Source organism: Nothobranchius furzeri, chromosome 6, assembly GCF_043380555.1.
Source record: "Nothobranchius furzeri strain GRZ-AD chromosome 6, NfurGRZ-RIMD1, whole genome shotgun sequence".
Lineage (NCBI taxonomy): Eukaryota > Metazoa > Chordata > Actinopteri > Cyprinodontiformes > Nothobranchiidae > Nothobranchius > Nothobranchius furzeri.
This window is the reverse complement of record NC_091746.1, coordinates 35714390-35737851: the sequence shown is the minus strand read 5'-3', so window position 1 is coordinate 35737851 and position 23462 is coordinate 35714390. Positions and strand designations below refer to the sequence as shown.

The 23462-nt window shown below is 39.0% G+C and overlaps 3 protein-coding genes and 1 long non-coding RNA gene across 11 annotated transcripts in view; 2 read left to right on the top strand and 2 right to left on the bottom strand.

Moving 5' to 3' along the window:
- Nucleotides 1–544: 544 nt before the first annotated feature.
- On the top strand, nt 545–17094 carry abraxas1 (abraxas 1, BRCA1 A complex subunit). Its single transcript, XM_015974555.3, has 10 exons — nt 545–559; nt 661–777; nt 1351–1441; nt 4609–4645; nt 4737–4803; nt 4952–5148; nt 9306–9425; nt 16414–16498; nt 16573–16690; nt 16758–17094. Exons 2-10 carry the CDS (start codon nt 697–699, stop codon nt 17027–17029), a joined length of 1068 nt encoding a protein of 355 aa, XP_015830041.3. The 5' UTR covers nt 545–559; nt 661–696; the 3' UTR covers nt 17030–17094.
- Nucleotides 1974–3399, bottom strand: LOC139070289 (uncharacterized). The gene is made up of 2 exons (XR_011520835.1): nt 2944–3399; nt 1974–2214 (listed from the first exon to the last, which is right to left on the bottom strand). It is a non-coding gene; the product is annotated as an uncharacterized lncRNA (long non-coding RNA).
- A 282-nt stretch (nt 17095–17376) lies between the features above and the next one.
- Nucleotides 17377–19790, bottom strand: mrps18c (mitochondrial ribosomal protein S18C). 4 transcript variants are annotated; one of them, XM_015974562.3, is made up of 6 exons: nt 19478–19790; nt 19305–19351; nt 19150–19233; nt 18144–18201; nt 18017–18076; nt 17377–17535 (listed from the first exon to the last, which is right to left on the bottom strand). In XM_015974562.3, the coding sequence occupies exons 1-6, from the start codon at nt 19536–19538 to the stop codon at nt 17459–17461; spliced, it is 387 nt and encodes a 128-aa protein (XP_015830048.1). In that variant the 5' UTR covers nt 19539–19790; the 3' UTR covers nt 17377–17458. The 4 variants fall into 4 exon arrangements, with proteins under 4 accessions (XP_015830048.1, XP_015830057.1, XP_015830072.1 ...); XM_015974571.3 differs by having other exon boundaries at nt 19329–19351; nt 19478–19625; XM_015974586.3 differs by having other exon boundaries at nt 19329–19397; nt 19478–19585.
- A 140-nt stretch (nt 19791–19930) lies between these two features.
- helq (helicase, POLQ like) overlaps nt 19931–23462 on the top strand; it is a 29475-nt gene continuing 25943 nt past the window's right edge. For 2 of the 5 annotated variants that reach the window (XM_015974544.3, XM_015974518.3), the window contains exons 1-2: nt 19988–20510; nt 21276–21855. In XM_015974544.3, coding sequence (XP_015830030.3) covers nt 20358–20510; nt 21276–21855 — 733 coding nt within the window. In that variant the 5' untranslated portion in view covers nt 19988–20357. Of the gene's footprint in view, nt 20511–21275; nt 21856–23462 lie in introns of all 5 variants that reach the window. The other 3 variants (XM_070552156.1, XR_001574119.3, XM_015974527.3) reach the window with 3 other exon arrangements.

The window sequence follows — 23462 nt, the reverse complement described above, 5'->3', positions numbered from 1 at the left end:
TGTTTCCTTAGAATAAAAGAAAAATAGCCTTTTTTTTAAACATTTGAAAATAATTTTTCTCATGATATACGGCTCATTCCAATAAGAAATAAATTACACCTAAGCAGAAAACCACTGTAAAGGTACAAAAAGGCTTCTTTCTGTTTTCTTATATGACATGGGAATAGTTTAATTCCTATTTTAATTGTCCAGCTTTCTGTAGATCTTTTAAATGTTAGTTTATTGTAAATTACTCTGTTGAATATGTATTGTTTATTTTTTTGTTTTGTTTTAGATTTAAAAATATATCAGAATCAAACTGGATAGGACAGTCTGAAATTTCAATTGAAAACAATGTTTTTTAAAGGCGGTCATGTCTTCAACGTAGAAGAGTATTGAGCCGCAAAAGTCGAATCTGTGAATATCTTGCTAACTTTACTGAAGTCATTTTATCTGGGTTATTCAAAACTTAGAGCATTTGGCTTCATTTATAAGTTTACTTTGCCAGTAGGCAAAAATATGTAATTTATTTATTTTTTTATCTTAGGTTTTAAGAAAGTTCGTTTTATTAACTATATATGTAAGTGTAAATGTTTTCTTGTGCTTCTTTCCTCAGACATAAGAACTTGATGCACATGGTTGTTTATGTTGGTTTCGTTTTCTTCACAATTTTTTTCACAGTAGTGTTTTTGGACTTCGAGGCTTCCGTTGTTGATCATGGCGGAGCCGACTGTGCGAGTTCCGGGGATCGTGTTAGCATCTCTCATGTTCCATCATGTAAACAATGACTCGGACGTGGTGAGAAACTGTTTTTAGTCCGCAATAATTAGCAGGACTCCTCTTGGCGAGGAGAAGGCCGAGTGTTTTCAGCTGTGTGAGAAAGTTAGCTTACTCGGCATGGTGGTGGTGGTGTCCCTACAAACTACAGTTAATTTGTTGGTCGTTTGATTTTTACATTCCAAACATTTAGCTTCGTTCAGGCGGGGGATTCGGTGTGAAAAAAAAACGTTTAAATGTGCCCCAGTGGGTCAAGTTCAACCTGTTCAAAGCTCTGTGTTGACCCGCCAGACTCTGTTCAAATTAATGCATATTAAACGAAATAAAGAACCTTGACGAAAATAATTATTGTGAAAGTGGTTAAACACTGTTGCACAACCAAGGGACCTCTGATGGTAAATTCGGCAGTCCTTTAGTTCATTTCACAGCTCTAGTGAAATTTCTATTTCATTTTCTGCTAATTGAATTTTAAATAGAAATTACTTCACTGTGTTCAGAGTATTACAGATATAGCAGGGCTGGGGTTGAATGCTGTAAATCTTTGTTATGTGATTAAATACAGTATAAACTGATTTGTGCTCATCTGTCTGACAGGAGGGGCTGCTGCTGGGAGAGAGCAGGTTAGATGAGCAGGTGACCATCAGCGACTCCCAGCCGGATCACATTAACATCGAGGAGATCTACAGTGAGTTTTCATCCCTAATTCACTCAGTCATCAGAGGACAGTCTCCTTCAACCCTCGTACATCTGACTGCTCAGTTGCATTTCTGCACTCTAGATTCCATAAGGAAAAACTGAAAGTGTAATAAGAAGTTAAGACTAGAAATTACTTGAACCACACCAGTGTAATGAATCAGAGGGGTCAATTTTCACCATCGAATTGACACAGCATAACCTTTCATACATGCCAGAGCTGCAAAGTCAAGGCTGCACCAGCTGGAGGATTCAGACGCACAAATCAACCTTTTGCTCACTTATTGTTCTTCAACGCAGACATAAATAAACTGTCAAGGTCTCCCGTAAAAGCCCTTATCTCTCTGCTAAAAGTCAGACTGTTGGATCTAGGGCTGCAACTAACGATTATTTTCATAATCGATTAATCTGTCGATTATTTTTTCGATTAATCGATTAATCGGTTTGTTATTGTTTAGCTATTTAACCTATACAAGTGATGGATGCATTTCAGTTAAGAACAAAAAAACATAAGAGAATTGTGCAGTTGACTGCAATCTATTTTATTGCACATGAACACAGTCAGCAGTATAAAATGAGCTAAACAGTGCAAAATATCAGTCCAGAATAATTTTTAGCATTAGCTGGAAGCCTGCTCCTTCCACCATGGATAGTGGCCTCATGTCTTTTACCAGCATGTTTAGAATAGAGTTTGTAAGTGGTATGAATTGCTGGGGGGTGAGTGTCTTCTTCCCCATGTAGTTGTCCATCGTTGCTTGTTTTTTTCTGCATAAGAAACACAAATAGACTGAAATAAGTACACATATAAAATAAAGCAGCACACACACTACAACACTAAATCAATATTATATTATTTGAATTAATTAACAATATACAGTGATCATTTATTTTGAGGGTTACGTTCTACAAAATAGCCCGCAACAGGAGATATTCAGAAAAAAAGTAAAACATTTTTACTATTAAAAAGCTCTGAGTAAGAAGCTCATGAGGTTTTTACTTTGAGTCGGGAGTGTTTAAATTAGCCAGAGAAATGTGAAAAATGTTTATTTTGTGTAATACTGTTTAAGAAACATGATAAAAATGTGTTGTGAGGCGTTTTACAGCGTTAGATAGTAAAACAGCCTTTTAATAGTAAAAAAATGACTTTTTCTGAATTTCTCCTGTATTTAAAAATTGAAAGTGTACAACTATGCCGCGTTATATTCACCTGGACACAGCTTGTCTGTATATTTTTCTCCGCGGAGTTGTCCTTTTTTGAATGAGGAACATAGTTATGGGTTTGTGCCGTTTTTCTCTTAACGAGAACATTCTTATAAACAGACGTGCTAAATTTGGCAAGCGCATGATACACAACACGGAGGAGATTCACGATTGCATCTAGTCAATCAGAAGTAGAACACCGCAGACTGACGCGGCAAAAAAACATGTTTAACATCCACTATAACGAACTCAGCTAAAACACTAAGTCCAGCTTGTTTATTTTCTGTTACTTACCGGGCTGGCTCTTCCAAATGACGGCTCACTTGACCGCGGTGCTCTTCCTCTGCTGCATCAGCCCCCACATGCTTTCGTCTCAAATGTGCTCCCATACTCGTGAGGTTTTTGTCCGGGGTTTCTCTTCAGTTTTGTCGCTTCTATTTTTCTTCCGTATTTCCTCTTGTTCCGCCATCTCTCACAGCAAGATGAGCGTCAGTAACGTGATACGTCATGAAAACCGAGGGCACCCATTGGCTCATTTCTTCTTCTACGGCTCCACTGGTAGATCAGTGGCTCATTACTGCCACACACTGGCGGCAAATTTAACAGCTTGTAACCGATGTCAGATTGTGGTAAAAAATAGACTTTATGCGGTAAAATATGATTATTAAACAACTAATCGATGACTAAAAAAGTTGTTAACTATTTTAATAATCGATTATAATCGATTAAATCGATTAGTTGTTTCAGCTCTAGTTGGATCCCTCACTCTGAATAAAAAACCTACACGAATCCTACAAGGCTTTACAACTTATAAGTTAATTAATCATATGGTTGAATGAACAAGATGTTTAAATGAAATGTTTGAATAATCTATGCTTGAATCATTGAAGTTGAAATGAATATTGCTCTTACACTGATCCATTGCAGATCTTATGATCAGTGTGTGTTTGATTTAACAAGTTAATCATTATTTGCACTCACACACATCTTCATAAGATAGGTTAAGGTTCACCTCACATAATTGTTTTAAGCCATTCTCATTCACAGTGTTAAGAATCTTGTATCTGAAGGAAGGCGTGGCTTTCTGAGGGATGTTTTGATAAAGCCGTCCAGACATGGCACATTCTGATTGGCCAAACTTGGCCAGAAATCATAACAAAGTAGTTTAATAAAACAAGAATTACTTCCCGAGTAATTCAGTTTCTAGCGGAGTTCCGAACCGGCCAATTTGGAACAAGCATTCTTGAGACATCTCTTTTACAGTCGAAACCTGTTTGCATGCTGCTAGCTGACAGCCAGACGGCTCCCCTAGAGCCACATCCACTTTGGACGCAAACAAGCATTCCAGCTACTGTTGTGACCTGGAGACATCTGAAGACTGGATGGGTCGTATCGGAGCTAATCTACGGGCTCCCGGTGTCGTGAGGTCCACCTGACTTCTGACAGTCCAGATCTGCTGGGGGTCTCCGCCAGGGTTCGTAGACACAACAGATTGGGTCTGATGCTGTTTCATTAATAATCAACTCTCTAGTTTATAGCAGACAACAAATTATTTTACACCCAGATTTCACAATTTCTTTCAGATACCAAGATTCTGATAAACATCTAGCTCACATCACACCACCTCACACATCACATTCCCTCACCGCATATCCACTCCATCACATCTCATTATTCATATCTTGTCATGTATAATCATTAGTTTAGAAAAGAATAAAATTCCATTTTAACTACATACTTGACTCTGAGTTAATACGAAGTGTGTTTATGGTCCCTGAACAAGTAAAAGTAACTATAATCTTCTGATTAAACTTCAAAGATCAATCAGGTTGATATTTCATATTTATATGGAATCATCACACCTTATTGGTCATAATTAATTTGCAGTCGTCACGCTATAAAGTGTGACCGCTACATCAGAGCGACATTCTCTGTGTGTAACCAGTGTTTCTCTGACAGACGTCCAGCAGCACATCGCCTGCCACAGGCTAAACACGTGAGTCCTGTTCAGATGATGGTGATGCTATTTTCAGTCATGTGTTGAGTGTTATTGGGTAATGATGTGTGGGTGGGTAAATGTGTGTAAGTTTGTACAGCAGCTCTGGGGAGGTGAACATGGATGTGCTGCAGAAGATGCTGTCAGAACACAACCAGGTGAGCCATGAACACAACGTTTGATGTACGCAGGACTTTTTATCGTTATGTGTTTGATTCAAGACCTTTAACGTGAAATGTCTGATAATGTGATGTTTAGTGTGCATATATTGTGACTCATCTGTCATAATGTGCTTGCTTACTGCAGTACAGAGTGATTGGCTGGTACCGGCAGCGCAGGAACACAGAGCAGCACATGACATTCAGAGAGAAGCTCGTCCACGAAAAGCTAAAGAGCGCTGTGTCCAACCCTCACATGATCTTCATGCTGCTGACCTCCAGCAGAGCAATGCCAGCAGGCTCCACTCACAAGATGGAGTACTCTGCCTTCATCTCCCGCAGCAGGTGACAAGCATCACACACACACACACACACACACACACACACACACACACACACACACACACACACACACACACACACACACACACACACACACAGTGATCAGCAGTCAAAGAACCATTGCTTTTTGTTTCCTGTCTGGTTGATCAGCATAAGGAAGTCTCAGGTTCCCAGTAAACTCCACAGTAAAGTAAATCAATAATCATGTGACCTTGTTCTCTATGGGGTTCTAAATGTGCCAAAAGTATGTGTCCATATATTTGTATAGTTCATATGTTCACTGCACAAGTGAGTTAAAATGACAGTGTGTATTTTTCTGGTGATAGGGGGCAATAGATACCCAAATCATTGCAAGCAAGCAGTATTTTTGTGTTGGAGTAAGACCTTACTAACGGATGCCCAATAGGGTAAAAAAAAACTCTAGGGACTTCAAACTTTAGCAAAATAACAAGCACATCAGACTCCCTTTCATCATTGGCAACAAATGAGGTAAATGTTTAAAACAAAAATATTTAAGAATGACAAAAGTTTTGCAACCGTTTGTTACAAATCAGTAAATGCATTTTGTCCTCATGGGCTCCTGTAGAAGGAAACATGGCATCCAATATGGCATCGCCCAGAGACTTAGACCCGCTCCCATATATTTTAGACCTGATTTTTATGGTTATGTTACGAAAGCCACCAATATTTTTCAACAACTGAGCATCATTTCATTCATCTTCAACAACATTTCGATGGATATTTCCAGAAATTAATAGTAAAAACTACACAGTCTCCTTTACAACTGAGTTGATGTTTTTATATGGCACCAGTGCTATTGTAGTCACAAATGGTCTTTTATGGCTACATTGCTGAATAACATGTCATAACATTTGACATTGTCTGCTTTATCAAATTGTTCTGTATTGCTGCACACTAGTCCCTCGCTATAATGCGGTTCTCGGCTTTACTGTTTCGTGGATTCTTTCCATCAATAAATAAAAGGCGACAATGATGATTGACATTAATGAAAATCCAAAAAAAACAAAAAAAAATTGCTCTGTTGGCTGGCTGTGTTATGTAACGATGTCATCTTACTCTGTTGTTACAACCTGTCCTGATGTTATGTTGTCTTTTTCGTTGTCCAGCCGTGTTGTGACCTGATGCCATCTGGCTCAGTTTACCTGAACAGAAATCCAGAGTCTAGAATCCACAGAAAGCAGAAAAAAAGCATAGTTGGCATATGTTAGACTCTTATTTTGAGATTTTCATTATTTTTAAATAACCGGTCGTAACATGTAAATAAATTTTTAGGTCGAATGGCATCAGGTCACAACACGGCTGGACAACGGGTTACAGTGTCAGAGAAAGACATCAGTGTTTACAGGCTATAACGGCGGAGTAAGAACACAGCCAGACAACAAGTTTTTAGGACAAAGTGACAACATATCAAAATATTTTTGGCACAGTCGGAACCCCATAGATCATCTACATTTGACATTTAAGTTGATTTTGACTTTACAAACAAATTAAAACAATCTGCTCATGTCTCTTGGACCATCAGGAATTTGAAAGTGATTCCACTTGATCGTTAGTCTTAAATTTCCAGATTTTCCACACAAGAACTTTACATTTAATTATCTAAAATGTTTATATTCAGTCATTAATTACTTCTTCCTTAGTTGAAGCGTTGTAGTTTTTTTCTGAAGAATCTGGGAATATTTTCACTAACAAAGCTGCAGGATACAGTAGATATCTTAAAGACATGCAGCCAAAGTGATGGTTACTCCCCTCCTGTTGTACATGTAGAGAGTCAAAATTAAAGCTTTATTGTTTTGTTATCCTCTATAGAACCCCACACTTTTTCAAGCATGGGAAAAACAAGGAAATTCCACACAGAGGAATCACAGACTCCATGACCTTTTCTGCAGGGAAACTAGCCTAGTGAACTAGACCAAATTCTTGCTTTGCAAAGTTTGGTCTAGGCATGCTCCATTGGAACCTCCACAGCTCCTACCAGGACTCTGGCTAGCCAATCACAGCTCTCTAGAGGAGTTTCAAACACATAAAGAGCTGTGATTGGTCCATAATGGTGGGCCAATCATAGTGCTCTATCTGCTTAGTGAACAAATCACAGAGCTTTATCCGCTTTGTGGGCCAATCAGGGCACTCTATATGCCTGGTGGGTGGGATGATGCAACAGAGTGAAACAAGAGTATGTCACATTCTCTGTCCAGTGGAATGCGGAGATCATTTGAAAGACAACGCTAGAACCCGCCCCACAACCGAGAGCCGTCAATGGAGCGTGGCCAGACTAAATAATACATTTATTTAGTCTGGCTTGCCAGGCTACAGGGAAACAGCACTGCCATGAGTTGTGTTGTTTCAAAAATAAGAATGAAGAAAAAAAAATCCATCCTCAGCATCCAATCTGTAGGCTAATCTTTAGATGCTAAAGACACTAAACGTATCAGTCACTGATACTCAGGGCGATTCTCAGGTAGGGCTGTCACGGTAACCGCAAAAATGAAATATCGCAATATGAAGAAACCCACCGCGCTGCATCGTGGGCCACCACGATTACTGAACTTGATTCAACTCAATGATGCATGTTGAGAAGGATGGCTGCAATGGTATCAAAACGAAACGTTACTTCGCTCCTTTGGGAGCACTTTGGTTTTCAGTACTCAGCTGCTGCGCAGCCAGAGTCCTTGGCCAAGACAGAGCTGCCACCAGCGGCAAAAAAATAAATAAATAAATGAACGCTCGGAGACCTGCTGAAGTCCCGGACAAGCACTGCTTCTGCAACCGTCCCGAAGAGAGTTTGAGCCGAGCTGGAGCTCACTCGCTACCTGCAGGAGGAATGCATCCACCCTAAAGAAAAACCCCTGACATGGTGGAGCAACAACCGGGAGAGATTCCCTTTGCTCGCCTGTCGCACGCAAGTACGTATGTGTTAGTGCAACGAGCGCACCATCCGAGAGGGTTTTCAGTGTTGCTGGAAATGTTGCCACCCCTCTCAGATCCTCTCTCAAACCGTATATGGTTAACATGCTGGTTTTCCTTGTGGGTAACAAGGATGTGACCGAGCTATAAATCACCGTCATTCGTGTGTGTGAACGTGAAATGATAGTGCCCTGCGCCCGGTACATGTATTTTTTTATGCTTGATTTTAAACAACTAAACAAAATGGGGACTTGTTTCTTATTTGTTAGATGCTGCAGCCAAATTTGCATTTAAAAGTTTAACCTTCTCCTGAATTTAGTTGTTTTTAAGTTCAGTCGGACTCCGACTGTCGGAGAAACAAACGTTACTGCGATCTGTGTTGTTACTGCCCTTTGATCTGCATTCAGTAAAGTGTTATAAAAGAAGGCACGGCAATTTTTAACCTTTTTTAAATGTGTAAACATTATGTTTAGATAGTACTGCAATAAAAATAAGTGCTGCAATAATATCGCACACCGCAATATTAAGCCACCCTGAATCACCGCCGGGGGAATTCCTCAACCGCGACAGCCGTATTCTCAGGATGAAGATTTGATTCAGAATCGATTCACAATCAATACTCAGAGAGTGTAAATTCCAGGATTAACTGCTTTCTTCTGTAAGTTATGAATCTGCCAGGTGTCTGTGATGTAGTGAGCTGTGAATGTAATGTAGGAATGGGTTTTGCTCTGGAAGTCCACGCATCCATTTTTTAAAGTTATTTTCTTTCTGTGTAAGAAAATAACTAAAAATGGATTACAGACAATAACACAGTATGAACTCACAAGAGCCCACGCATTACTTCCTAAGTAACAGAAGCCTTCGACTGACGAACAGTATGAGCAGCGAATAAGCTAGGGAATGTTTGGAAAAAACTTTCTTAAGTAAAAAAAACTAGGAAATTTTGCATCGATTCAGAATCTCTATAAATAAGAATCTCGATTTGAACGTGAAATTATTTATTTTTTCCAGCACCTCTACTGACGTCCTCAGATGGATTCACACATTTTAGAAGTTTCATGATTTTTCCTCAGGATGTTAGTTAATAAACCAAGAAATAAGGAGGTTTTTGAGGAGTACTTTGTGTTTACCTGCTGATGTTTTTTTTATTCTTTCTATACTAAACAAATCACAGATCTGTTCGTAATATTATGACTTTTTCTAGAATTGAAGAATGAATAGTTGTTTTTGTTCAGATGCTTCATGAACATCCCTGTGCTGGTCACTAACCTGGGTCTGCTGGAGCAGCAGGGCTACTGGAAGGTGTCGGCTCCATGCTCTGCAGAGGGTTACAACCTAACCATGAGGAAACACGGGTACTTACACACACACACACATCTAGGAGTAATGGTACATTGGATAAATGATCATAGATCCAAAATGCAAAATCATTACAGTAACTACTACTAATAATAATTGTCAAACCCACTTTTAATTTGAAAATAGCTTTATTTTGAAGTTCCGCTGACATGCTGTGCTCCGCCTTCTCCTGCACTTCACCATGCATGTTACTTGAAGAAGCTAGCGGCGTTATGTTGAGCAGTGAGAAATCGTCTCCCCCCTGGGAAATGATTGTGTTCAATCAATTGTTTCATACTAGGGTCAGGCGGTTTGTATCATTTTTCCTACCGCCAATCGTCTGAAACTGACGATGGGCGATATATTCGTGCTTGCGACTCTTTGAGCAACGTCATGATGCACAGACTGGGGGGGGGGGGGGGGGGCAAGATGGCGGAGTGAGTAGACGCTTTCTGCCGAGTTCTGCACAGAAAGTTTGTGAACAGAGGTAAAACCTCAACTTTATGCTGCCAACACTAACAATTCACTAAACAAGAGAAGATACAGTAATTATAGGACAAGAATGCCGAACCAGACAGGAGCGAAAAGGGGACTGGAAAGTTCCAAGTCTAAGATAGCGCCTGAGGATGCTAATGAGAAGAGTGCTACGCCCAGCAACGTGCTAATGGATAGCTTTCATGACTACGCAGCTACCGCAGTAGCACTCACGCTAGCTGAAGAAGAAATGGATGAGTTCCCACCTCTCCCTGTTTCACCTCTTAAATCGCCAGCTCCGAAGAAGGTGATGTATGAACGCAGCAGCTCTGACCCAGATGATGCAAATCAGATAATTTCTCATTTGTTGGCACTAATAAACACCAGGTCTGATAACATTGAGAGCATGGTGAGAGAGAATACGCTCCAGATTGATGGTCTCAAAAAGACGATTGATTTTGTGTGCGCGGAAATGAAAGATGTGAAGGGGAAAGTTTGCGACCTGGAAAAAAAAAGTAACTAAAGAGGAAGGTCGAGTGGACAACTGTCAACAGAGAATATCTGAATTGGAAAGATATTCCAGGACGTGGAATCTCAGACTACATGGAGTCAAGGAGGCTGAGAAAGAAGATGTAAGGGGAAAGGTGATTGAGATATGCAAGTCTGTTCTGCCAAAACAAAATCATAGGCTGCCTGACGTCATCGACACCGTACACCGACTTGGAGCCAAGCGACAAGGTAGCACCAGACCTAGAGGCATCATCGTGCAGTTCACCTCCCGATTCTACAGAGATGCTGTATGGAAAGCAGCCAAAACTTCCTCCTACCTGCAGAACAATCATTTGAGGTTTGCTGAAGATCTGTCCAGGGAGGACAGAGAACGTCGTGACAAACTGTGGCCGATGATAGACAAAGCCCGTAAGGAGGGTAAGCCAGCTTATTTCGTGGGAAGTCGAGGATTCATCAGTGGATCAGAAGTTTTCCCTCCTTCATAGAGAGGCTTATTCAGTCTCCAACATGACATTTCTGCAAGCTTGTTTACATGGTGAACTTTATATTTTCACCCTCAGGTTAAAGTTTCATTTTGTGTTGAAGAGTGTGTTTGTTTATAAAAGCTATATTTAAACCATAGCAGATAGTTAAATACTATATTTTTATAAGCTTAGTTACTCAGGGTTTTTACTGTTCTATTACCTAAATTATGTAGCACCCGGTCCCCTTATTCTATAGATCTATTCTTAGCTGTAGACGTTTAGAACCTACTTTCTCTCTCTATCTCTTTTCTAATAACTTTGTCTTTTTCATTTGTTTCTCTTAATACCAGGGGTTTAAGACAAACATGTAAACGCAAAGCTTTGTTTTTGTTTGCCAAACAATTTAAAACTGATTTTTGCTTTTTCCAAGAGTGTCATTCCACACCTGCTTATACAAATTTTTGGAAATCGCAATGGAGTAATGACATCTGGTTGCCCCAAGGCTCTGAGCGTTCTGCTGGAGTTGCCACGCTTAAAAATAATTTTTCTGGGGATGTGTTACACTCTGACTGTGACCCCTTAGGACACTACCTCTGCTCAATAATCAGACACAATAACAGTACTTTCATTGCAGTAAATATATATGGTTACAATAATAAAACAGAAAATGATAAATTACTTGACTCCTTAGAAGAAAGAATTAATTTCTGGCTCTCCAAATACCCAAATTCAGTCCTATTAATTGGCGGAGACTTTAACATCGCTTTAGACGATACAGTTGATAGGTGGCCTCCAGGGCAGCAATCCTCACAGTGCAAACTTAAAAATTTTTATGGGAAAATTTAATGTTGTGGATATTTGGAGAAACAAATTTCCAGATGATAGACTCTTTACTTGGAGCAATAAGTCAGGATCCAGGCAATCACGTATTGACTTCTGGCTTGTTTCTGACTGCATTGATAAAGATAATATTACCATTAATATACATGCCACCCCCTCACTGATCATAGAGCAATTCACATTAACGTCCAAATGTTTACACTAGATATATACCTCATAATTTCTCTTATTGGAAGTTAAATAACTCTTTGCTAAAAGATAAAATGGTTAACATGCAGATTCATAAATTAATTGGTTATTATTGGAATAAAGCTAACAGAGAGAAATCCTTTTGTAGAAATTGGGAACTTTTTAAATTTGAGGCATGCAAATTCTTGAGAAGATACGGGAGTCACATTGCTAAATTAAGGAAAATTGGAGAACAAAACGTAATAAGCAGAATTGCCTCTTATTACCAGAAGTTTCCAGAAGAAATCTCAGAGGAAGATAAATTAAGTTTACTAGAACTTCAAAATAAATTGGACGGTTTATATCGACGCAAGGCTGAGGGTGCTTTTGTAAGATCCAGGAAGAGGTGGCTGGAGGAGGGCGAACAAAATTCTGCTTACTTTTTCAGGCTTGAAAAATACAGATAAAAAATGAACTCTATTTATCAACTAAATATTAATGGCATTGTCTCTGACAATCCTAGAGAAATTTCACATTTCTGTGCCGAATTCTATACTAAACTATACAACTCAAAATATAATGAGGTTTTCTCAACAATATTAAAAACCTAAAAATGATTGATGTGGAAGATAGAAGTTATTGTGACAGCCCCTCTGACTGTGGAGGAAGTCTGTACTTCCATTTCTGCACTTAAGGCCAATAAATCTACCGGCACAGATGGTTTGACTGCAGAGTTTTATAAATCTTTTTCTAATCTCCTGGCCCTGTTTTTACTTCAGGTTTTTACAGAAAGTAAACAGAATAACACCCTCCCTCCTACTCTTACTCAAGGTCTCATAACACTTATTCCAAAACCAAACAAAGACTTACTTTTTGGAGACCCATCTCCCTGCTCAATAATGACTATAAGATTATGGCTTTAATACTTGCTAACAGGATTAAAGAGGTCTTGGACACAATTATTGATGAGACACAATCAGGCTTTATGAGAAATAGACACATTTCTAATAACATTAGACTGGTTTTGGATTTACTTGATTACTGTGATTTGGTATCTGACAATAGCTTCATTCTCTTCCTGGATTTTTAGAAGGCTTTTGATACAATTGAACATCAATTTATTTTCCACTCTTTGGAAAAATTTGGCTTTGGCAGGTTTTTCTGTAAAGCTGTCAAAACCTTATACACAAATGGCAATAGTTCTATTTAAATGGTTAACGGCTCCACCCCGAGATTTGACCTGAAACGTGGTATTCGCCAAGGATGTCCTATTTCACCATATTTATTTTTACTTTGTACACGAATTCTTGCAACTAATATCTCAAACAGTGTTGTACAAAGAATCACCATAGCTGATAAGGAGCTCGTGATTAGCCAGTTAGCCGATGACACCACACTCTTCTTGAAAAATGCAAACCAAATCCCTCCAGCTCTTAATGTGATTAGTGACTTCTCTGAGGCCTCTGGTTTATGCCTAAATCTAAAAAAGTGTGAGTTGCTAGCAATTAAAGACTGCCCTGCAAATACTGTCTGTAATATTTCTGTTAAACAGGAAGTCACATACCTGGGACTGTTAATATCCAAAGATCAAAAATCAAGATGCTCTTTAAACTTCACTCCAAGTACACAGAAAACCCTAAAAAATGTTCAACCGGTGGCTGCAGAGGGACTTGTCTTTGAAAGGTAGAGTGTTAATTACTAAAGCTGAAGGGTTATCCCGATTAACATATGCTGCTTTCTCTTTACATCTGGATAAGGAAATTGGTAAAGATATTGACCGTATGCTCTTTAAGTTTATATGGAAAACCCGTACGCATTATATTAGGAAAACTGTTGTGATGAATAAGTACAAATCAGGTGGGCTTAACGTCCTAGACTTTTCTACTTTAAATAACACTTTCAAAATTAATTGGGCTAAACATTTTCTTAAAAACCCCACCTCTATCTGGAACCTTATACCATATCATATTTTCTCTCGTTTTGGTGGCTTTAATTTTATTTAAATCGTAATTACAATGTTGAGAAACTCCCTATAAAACTTTCATCCTTCCATAAGCAAGTCCTCTTAGCGTGGACCCTCATTCATAAACACAACTTCTCACCTCACAAATATCTTATCTGGAACAACAGAGATATTTTATTTAAAAATAAATCACTTTTCCTGGAAACTTGGGTCCAGAATGGGATCCTATTGGTGGCTCAACTGGTTAATAAAGAGGGACAACTACTTACTTACAACGACTTTATTGCCCTATATAATTTCTCAATCAGTGTTCAGGAATTCTCAATGGTTCTTGGTGCCATATCCTCAGCGACTTTAATGTTATACAGTGGGGCAAAAAAGTATTAAGTCAGCCACCGATTGTGCAAGTTCTCCCACTTAAAATGATGACAGAGGTAAGTAATTTACATCATAGGTACACTTCAACTGTGAGAGACAGAATGTGAAAAAAAATCCATGAATTCACATGGCAGGATTTTTAAAGAATTTATTTGTAAATCAGGGTGGAAAATAAGTATTTGATCGATAACAAAAATTCAACTCAATACTTTGTAACATAACCTTTGTTGGCAATAACAGAGGTCAAATGATTACTATAGGTCTTTACCAGGTTTGCACACACAGTAGCTGGTATTTTGGCTCATTCCTCCATGCAGATCTTCTCGAGAGCAGTGTTGTTGGGGCTGTCGCCGAGCAACACGGACTTTCAACTCCCTCCACAGATTTTCTATGGGGTTGAGGTAACAGCAATAAGAGAATACGTAGTTTATTCCAGGAAGATATCGTCTCTCTCCCGTATATAATATCCTATTGGAACTGATATGTTCCAGATATCAAGTGGAAGACATTCTGGATGATCCCCCAGAAATATTTGATTGTAAATAAGGTGAAAGAAGTCTCATTTAAACTTCTACATAAATGTTATCCAGCCAGTCATTACATGGTAAAATTTAAAAGGGACATAAAAACTAATTGTACTTTCTGTGGGGATCATCCAGAAACTGTGACACATCTTTTTTGGTGCTGTTCTTTTACACAAAGATTCTGGAAGGAATTTAGCAGGTTTGTTACTGTCCATATTTTAAGGGAGTTTTCTTTGCAATGGGAAAATGTTTTATTCTGTTTCTTTAAGTTCCCCATGAATAATGATAAATGATTTTTTATGATAAATCTGTTAATACTTTTAGCTAAATTCTTTATTCATAAATGTAAGTTTACTAACAAAACACCATATTTCTGTCATTTTTTAAGTATGTGGAATTGTACATAAATTCAATATCAGAATCCACCAACAAAAAGGCTCTCAAAACAATATATATATATATATATATATATATATATATATATATATATGTGTGTGTGTGTGTGAATTTTTGCGTGTATTCTTATAATTGATACTTTTTTCTTTTACCCCTGGTTTTGTGTGTTCATGTTCTGTTGTTTTGTATACTTCATTTGTTTCTATGTTGTATACTCATTGTTTATTACATAAAGTTTAAAAAAAAAAATAAATAAAAATGATGCACAGACTGATGGGCGATCGCAGAAGAAGTCCAAATACTGATTATTTTTCATAGAAGGGAAGTTCAAATGTTTGCTGGAAGTGAAATTTAGAATTTAATTTTTGTTTAATTTTGTATTTGTTTATACATCACTAACAAACGGCTCATAGTGTTAAAAGGAAGCCTCTTCTTTGTTTCCCTGTGGTGCCCACCATTATTGCACCATTATATGCAATAATGTAATTTCCCCACTGAGGGACAAATAAAGGTATTCTTATTCTCATTGTGGTGTTTTATTTAAACTAAATGTTTTTTTCTGAACATATGCTACTGGGTTTGTTTCCTTTGAGTGTGAGTAGGAAATTAAATGAATCGCTGCTGCATTTAGACGCACTCTGAGGGGGGAGCATTTGCTGCTTGCAGCAGTCACATGATCCATTTATCCCCTTTCATTTATTAAATGATAATCATTCAATACGATTACATTTCCATTCATTTTTAATTCATATTTAGTCCAACCAAGCTGATCAGTGCCCCAGTAACATAAACAATGTAATTAAACAATTTCACTTAATTGGGAACATTTCACTTGCTGAAGCCCGATTGCACATTCCTTCTGCTCCACGTAAGCCTGAACTGGTGACCGGCAGCTTGTGCATAATCGACATCGATACATATACTGACAACACACTCGTGGCTGTTTAAATGTTCTGTTTCCTTGATTGTTACCTCCACTGTGTTCTCTTTGCATAACATGTAAAATATCTGTCATTATTAAACTTACTCACGGGCAAATAAATAAATCGCCTTTTGTACCATAACAGCTCAGCCCATCGTTGACGGTCGAATAATTTGTCCCTTCCTCCAGCCCTATTTCATATTGATCAGCAAAATCCTAAATCCAATCAAATCTGACAGATTTTGACTAAATTAGATAAATTGGCAAACATAGAATCACAGTCCACTGTATAGACAAATTATATTATGATGAAACTAGTGAATTACACCCCTAGCATCATCTCACACAGCTGACTTCCTGTTTCAGGTCCAAGTTCTTTTGTCCTAACGGACTTCTGCGGGAGGTGAACGAAGTGAATAAGATGAACGAGTCTCTGCAGGTTCAGCTGCAGGTGAGAAAGTTTAGAGGTGGTTTTTGAACTTCCTGTCTTTGCACTTTGCTCCACCGGTTATGTTTTGTGAACAGAAAACCTGCAGTGAAGTGGAGGAGAGCGAGCGAGTGGTGGAAGGTCTTCAGGCAGAAGTTTCAGCTCTCAGAAAGAGACTTGAAGACAGGCGGCACACTGCAGCAGGAAAAGCTGCTGGTAAGCTGCTGACCTACCTGCAGACATTACACTTTTCATCTCTCTCTAACCTTGTGATGTCCGACAGAATCCCAGGCTCCACCTGAACCAAAGAAAAACAGGAAGCTGCTGGAGGCAGTTAAAGTGCTGCTCGGCTCTGCCCCCATGTTCCTCACTCAGACCTTAAACCTGCAGGCCTTCCCTGTACCTGATGAAAGCATCTTTATGGAAGCACAGATGGACTTGGAGACCACCAAGGAACAGCGCCCCCTGCTGCAGGACAGTTTAACAAACTGCCAAAAGCGGCAGCAGGAGACATTGGTGGGGAGGGAGAGGAAACGCAGGAGGAGCAAGTGCTGATTCAACACTTCCCGTTTCTTCAGTATATAATACATATTTGATCACAAAATAAATGTAAATATTAAGATGAGTATTTTTTTATTATTTTAAAAATACATTTAAGAATTAAGGTTTGTAAGGCTAAAAGTTATGCCTCCAAAATAAAAGCCCTTCATTAGTGTTATTTTAAAAGTCGTTTTAAAATGTACTTTTATCAGGAGGCGTATCACACAAGATATTTTTTAAACATACCTACTTTAACAGGTAATGATAACATTTTTAATCACTGAAAATGTGCCTTGTTACTAGCTTTACGAAAATGAAGGAAATCTGCAGAAAAGACACACTATGAGCCAACAACAATGAGATACTTGGAAGTATTCAGGTTTATTACTAATATAACAAAAATGAGCTCCCACAGCTTGAGTCTTTACACAAACAGCAGACAAACTAATCCAGATGTTTGATGCCACAGATGTTAGGATCCTTCATGAACTGAGGATGTTTGTGGGTCACTGACATGAAACCTGCATGAGAAACATTTGTTAGCGGTAGCTGCAACTTTCATGAAGCTAAAAGTAAAAAGTGCATGATTTTTGGTATGAAAAAATGAATGCTAGGCATTAAATAATGACCAAAACAAGGAACAAAAATCAACTCACTAAACAAATTAGGTAAAATGTGTTTGCAATTTCAATGCATTTTACATTAGTTACCCTAAATTTAAATGAAAGAAAAGTCATTTTAAGGGTTCAGCAAAGTGCTGTTTATTTACCATTGGAAACTGTTATTTGACCTTCTATCAAGCTTATCAAACTTTGCTGGTGCTCTAAATATGAGAAAATCACACCCCATAATATTGGAATAAAATACAATGCAATGTGGTATGATTTAGGGGAGAAATGGTTGGCTGAAATAATGTTTCTGGACTTGGAGAAGTTGAGTTGGAGTTTCTGCAGACTGACAAATGTTTGAACTATAAAACAACTGAGTTCAGATTACCCCTACCCAGTGAATGAGCCTTCTTTATGGCTTTAGAGACTTCTTTCTGCTTTATTCCACATAAACCTAGAAGACAGAGACATTGTGAATCTGTAGTCTTTGATTCAGAATGAAATGACCTCTTGCTACTCACCTGTGATGTGTCGGCCGTAAATCCTGCCTGTGTGGGGCGAGACGAACTGGGACAAGAGCTGTAGAAGAGCAGGTGGGGAAACAATTACTGTGCAACAGTTTTTAAGACCACATTCAAAAATCCTTCAATGATCCCAGAGGAAAAGTACGCATTGTTTAATATGCAGATGCAGGTTTGAGAAGATGCACTACTTATTCAAGTGGAAAGAAAAATTGTCCAATTAGACCACATAAGTAAGCGATGAGGACAGCGTAAAGATGATAAGGAGACAACCCACTTGAGCAAAAAAATAAACAAAAAAACGCTCTAAAACAGAACAAACAATGAGGGAAAATCATGCTCAACTGCCTAGGCCAGGGGTGTCAAACTCATTTTAGCTCAGGGGCCACATTAAGGGAAATCTAGTCCCAAGTGGGCCGGACCGGTAAATTAAAAACAACTTCAGATTGTTTTCTTTGTTTTAATACAATCAATATAAAACAAGGCTGGAGCCTGAGGACAGTGTATCCAAAATAGTACAAGTACAACACCTGAAGTGTACTTGAAAATTTGAATAAATAAATAAACATTCCTTAGTGATTCAAAGAGCTTACAGATCACATGGCTACATCAGTTTGATGCAGCACTTAAAATATAATTGACTAATTTTACTTAACATCTTTTAGCTTTCACCAGCACATCAATATCAGAAGTCACATCCTGAGTGGCAGCCATCTTCAGGATGTGATTCAAGTTCTTGTGTGAGCCTTGAGCGCAGCTTTGTTTTATTTATACTCATTACAGAGAAAACTTGCTCACAAAGGTAAGTCTATTTTCACTCTACATTGTAAAGTATGAAAATAAAGTTTACACAACCATCTCGCGGGCCGGATTTAACCCGCTTGCGGGCCGGATCCGGGCCGCATATTTGACACCCCTGGCCTAGGCTCTAAAAGTTAGATACAATAAAATCCATTGTTCTGCTTTCAGCAAATGTGTAGATAAAATGTAATTTGATGTGACTCACTTGGATGTTTTTAAAATCGACTGTGACGTTACAGAGGGTGCAGCCTTTTTGAGGCTCCTTATATGGATTCTCCATCTGTATGATCTATATAAAACAACAATGTTATTACATGTCTTTTAATGCAGCCAATACCAAATTATTTGACTCGCAACTACCATATGATCTTTATGCAGGTCTACCTCTGACGTAAGACTCCTGGACCCTAAGAAACGCATCAGATTAGCGTTAGCATGTTAGCGTCACAGTGCCTTTAGAGAAGTAAATAAATGTTTTATTACAAAGCAAGAAAGCACGCTCACACTAACGCTGCCCCCACACATGTGCTCACCTGGATTAACACTGACATAAAGAGCAGTCTTTAGACTCCGGAGCCTCCGAACACACAACATTTTGACCTGACCGTGAACAGGAAGTGCTACGGGTCCGTGACAGAAATAATTCCGCGTGACTTCCCGCTAAGATTATTCGTTCCCGTAATATCTGTGTGTACTATTTTAATGTAAAACATTTATTTTAGTTTTGAGTTGCAGCACTTTACAAAAATAATTCTTAGAACTATTATTTATTCTATTATATACAGTTTACGTTTGCTTGTTTTGTGTGTTGGACAAACTTAACGGCAACATGTATCATCTTCAGAAAACAAAATAATAAGCTCTACACACCCTAGTACCATCGACATATATACATGCATATACATTGTATATACATACAATGCCTAGTACATTACAGCTCGAAACGTTTAGTCAATTTTTTAACGGTTGGTTTCAGGTGGGTTAACGAAACACGGGAAGCGGAAGTAAGGGGGAGGGGCTTCTCATTCAAACGGTGACGGTGATAATTTTGAACATGGTACGCGCTGCTGATCCGTTGTTTCTGTAAATTAATAGTTTTCAGCCACACACATGTACTGTATTTTGGTTTTAGGGATATCTACGTGTCCTGGACTTTTGTGAGCCACTTGTTTCTTTAGCAAATGAAATAAGCGGGATGTCAGGGATTACTGAAAGCTAGCTACCGAGCGAACCTGTTAAGAGTCTGAGTTTTTCTTTCTTCGTGTCTGACATGTTTGTAACAGGATATTTCCTGAAACAAGACAAACAAAACAAGGCCGGGTTGTTCAGCAGTCACTGCTGATCGTCACAACGTCCGTTTGTTACAGTCTGCGTGGTTCTACATGTTGTGGTGGAATCCAGACCCAGACAGGAATGAGTTCGGGGAGGCTCGAGGTCAAAATAAAACGAGTTTGCTCAAGAAAACGATCTCGAGAGTTTCTGAAGACTCGCTTGGCACCTGCTCAACAGAGGGGACGATGTTCCCCCATCAGAACCAGCAGCATGACTGAGCGTCGGCCTGTGGAGGTACGTTCGCAGACTGAACACCTGCAGTAGGACATCAGTCTGGCTTTAGCTGCTGAAAGGGAATATTTCACCCTGGAGTGCTAGAATAAACGGTTGTTTTCCTGTTGGAGGTTATAGTAAAAATGCTGAGATTCATGTTGTTTTCTGTATAAGTTCAAAACTCCTTTTATGGTATTCATCCTTTTCTATTGTTTTGCTTATGTACTTCCTATACTTAATAGGGTTTAATCTACATGATAAATACCACTCTGTTTTAGAGAAGATTTAATTCAGTTATTTTCTTTAAACGCTTGTTCAGCTGATCTTTTAACATATATAGAATCAACCGGTCAAGAACTGGGAGAAATAAATCCCTGAAAATTACACAAATGCATAATCTAGAGAGTCGTTATGAGGTACTACAACTGCTTCTCCAAAAATCTACAGTAGAACTAGGAAATATTTGGATATAGAGGGCTTGTGTGGAAGTCGTGGTTAAAAATCTAATTTACAAGAGTACAATGGCCAGACAGGCTGCGGTTCACATACATAAAGCAGATCACACACCCCAGAAAAACAAAAAGGCATTAAGATCATCAGGAATATAAAAGGAATCATGCATCACAGTGAGGCAGTACCAGAATTCATAAATCAAAACATTGTGTTTTAAAGGTGAAGTGAACGTCTGAGAGCCCTCCTAACTGTTCCTCTCTGACGAAGACTGATCAATGAGCTGATCCTGGATGTTTAGAACACTGTAGCTCTCTGCTTGTGTTTCCTTTGCAGTTCTGCAGTGACAGTGAAGACCTATTCGGTGACTATGACAGCATCCTTGAAGGCGGCTCTCTTCTGGCAAAACTGGACGACGCGGGAAAAAATGAAAGGCAACGAGCCGCAAACCACCTGGACTCTCTCACTGACTCCATCATGGATGAGTTCAGAGAGGAACCCTTTGAGGGTTTACCAGCCAGCCAGCTGCAGTTTCAACAGCATTTCACAGAAGAGGCAAAGAGGAGCCGACAGGTGAATGAAAACCAAACCTCTACACCTCGTCAGAGTGTCACCAGGATGGCTGAGGCCAGAATAGAAACTAACAGAGGAGGTGATGGCAGAAGGAGCTGTGGAGTAAGGAGGAGCATGGCAGACCTGCTAAAGAAGACCATGCTTGAGAACGCAGCTGCAGCTCCCGTCAAGGTCTCTAGAACAGCTGAGCTAAAAGAGGCTGTGGTTTCTGAGGAGATCAGTGTTGCCTTGCAGGCCATGGAAACCATTTCTCCTGAGACAACAGACCTCGGGCCTTTCTTTGGACTCCCTAGCAAAGTGAAGGAGCTGATGCATAAACTGAGAGGAATCCAAAACCTATACGGTGAGGCTGTTTTCCATCACCACCTGCAGAGAGTTAGTGAGTCAGAATGTACCCATTGTCACCCTGAAACCCCAAGAGGTCCAAGTCATTGGAGCTTGTCTGGAATCAGCTAAAAGACCAAAATAACCGACCAAATATCAATTTTAGTCTCTGATGTTCGGCTTTTATTCTGGTCCTTTGAAAGCTCAAAACTATAGGCTTTAGTTTTTCATGTCTGGATAAATATAGAAGAAGGAAAACGGAGTTTGGACAAACGTTTCTCTGAATCCCTCCTGGTTGCATTTGAAGATAAAAGTCAAAATAGCCAAAAGTAGCTTAAATAATTAGTGTCGTTTGTGTTGACTGGACTTAAATGTTGCATTTCTTCATCATGTCCAAATTCAGCTCCACATTAAGCCTTGAGTTTAGGACTGTAGCTCTGAGATACTAAGAACATTAGACCCATTCAGACTTGGACTTGATGTCCATCCTAGCCTCTGCCAGTGAGCCCCAGAGCAGCTGTGGCTACAGTGTAGCTCATCACCATGTGAATGATGGTGCTGTAAAGCACTTTGGAGTCCTCTGCTATACAGGTGCATGGGTCTCATTTATCATCAACCCCACTGCTGTGGAAATGTAAACTTTAAATTTAAAGATGTTTAACATTAAAATAGCTGAAAATTAACTAAAAACGGATATTTAAAAGTTGGAAAAGTTATAAAATGTAAAGAAGCTGTTTGTCGCGTTCAGATTAGGAGGATTAGGACCCAATATGCAGAGCACCAGACGATGTGAGGCAGGAGTAATTGAAAAAAGGGTAGAATCCTTTATTTGGAAGTCTTTATCCAAAAAACGACGGACAGGAAGTCAAGCCAGATATCCAGAAAACAGGAACAAGTTCAGGAGTCACAAAAACAGGCAGGAGTCTCAGATTTTACACGGGGGAAGAAAACACACTGACAACAACAATGGACCAACAAGACACTGAGACAAGACAAGGTTTTTATAAACAGAGAGGAGCAATTAGGGAAACAGGCAGCAGGTGTGTGGAGTGAGGGCTGGAGGGAAAGCAGGTGAATACAATTATCTAAATGGGGAACAGAACCAGAGGAGGGCAGATAAACCTAAAACTATAAAACACAAAACTAAACCTAAAGACTGAGGACCAAAAATAAACAACTAATAACTAGACGGATAAGGAGGACTAACTAAAGATTAGGAATGGGGAATGATAGAAAGACACCTGAGGGAAGTCTACAGAGGGCTGGGGATAATAATGGGACACAAGAGGAAAACCTGGAGTGGGAACTGGAGGGGCTGGGGAACAAAGGGACACAGAACATGACACTATTATTATTGTTATTTTTACACTTAAACTGAAGCAAGATTTATAAAATGTTTTAGAAGATTTAAATGTGTGGTTGACTGAAAAAAAACATTTTAAATGGTTATTTCCGATCATAATCAGACACTTTGAGTTTTTCATGCAGACTGAACATGAAAATAGTCTCCTACACCTATCTGCTGCATTAGCTTCTGACACAAAATAGACGGTGAAACTCTAGGATTAGAAAAGCCTCACAGATCTACGTCTCACTGTTACTTCACATTCATGGACTCACCCATCT

Coding starts and splice junctions, on each gene's coding strand:
- abraxas1 (XM_015974555.3), top strand. CDS start 697: ATGGCGGAGCCGACTGTGCGAGTTCCGGGGATCGTGTTAGCATCTCTC. Junction 16,499..16,572: donor CTCTGCAGGTTCAGCTGCAG/GTGAGAAAGTTT, acceptor TTTTGTGAACAG/AAAACCTGCAGTGAAGTGGA. Junction 16,691..16,757: donor TGCAGCAGGAAAAGCTGCTG/GTAAGCTGCTGA, acceptor GATGTCCGACAG/AATCCCAGGCTCCACCTGAA.
- mrps18c (XM_015974562.3), bottom strand. CDS start 19,538: ATGTTGTGTGTTCGGAGGCTCCGGAGTCTAAAGACTGCTCTTTATGTC. Junction 19,352..19,477: donor TTATGTCAGTGTTAATCCAG/GTGAGCACATGT, acceptor TGCGTTTCTTAG/GGTCCAGGAGTCTTACGTCA. Junction 19,234..19,304: donor ACCTGCATAAAGATCATATG/GTAGTTGCGAGT, acceptor TGTTTTATATAG/ATCATACAGATGGAGAATCC.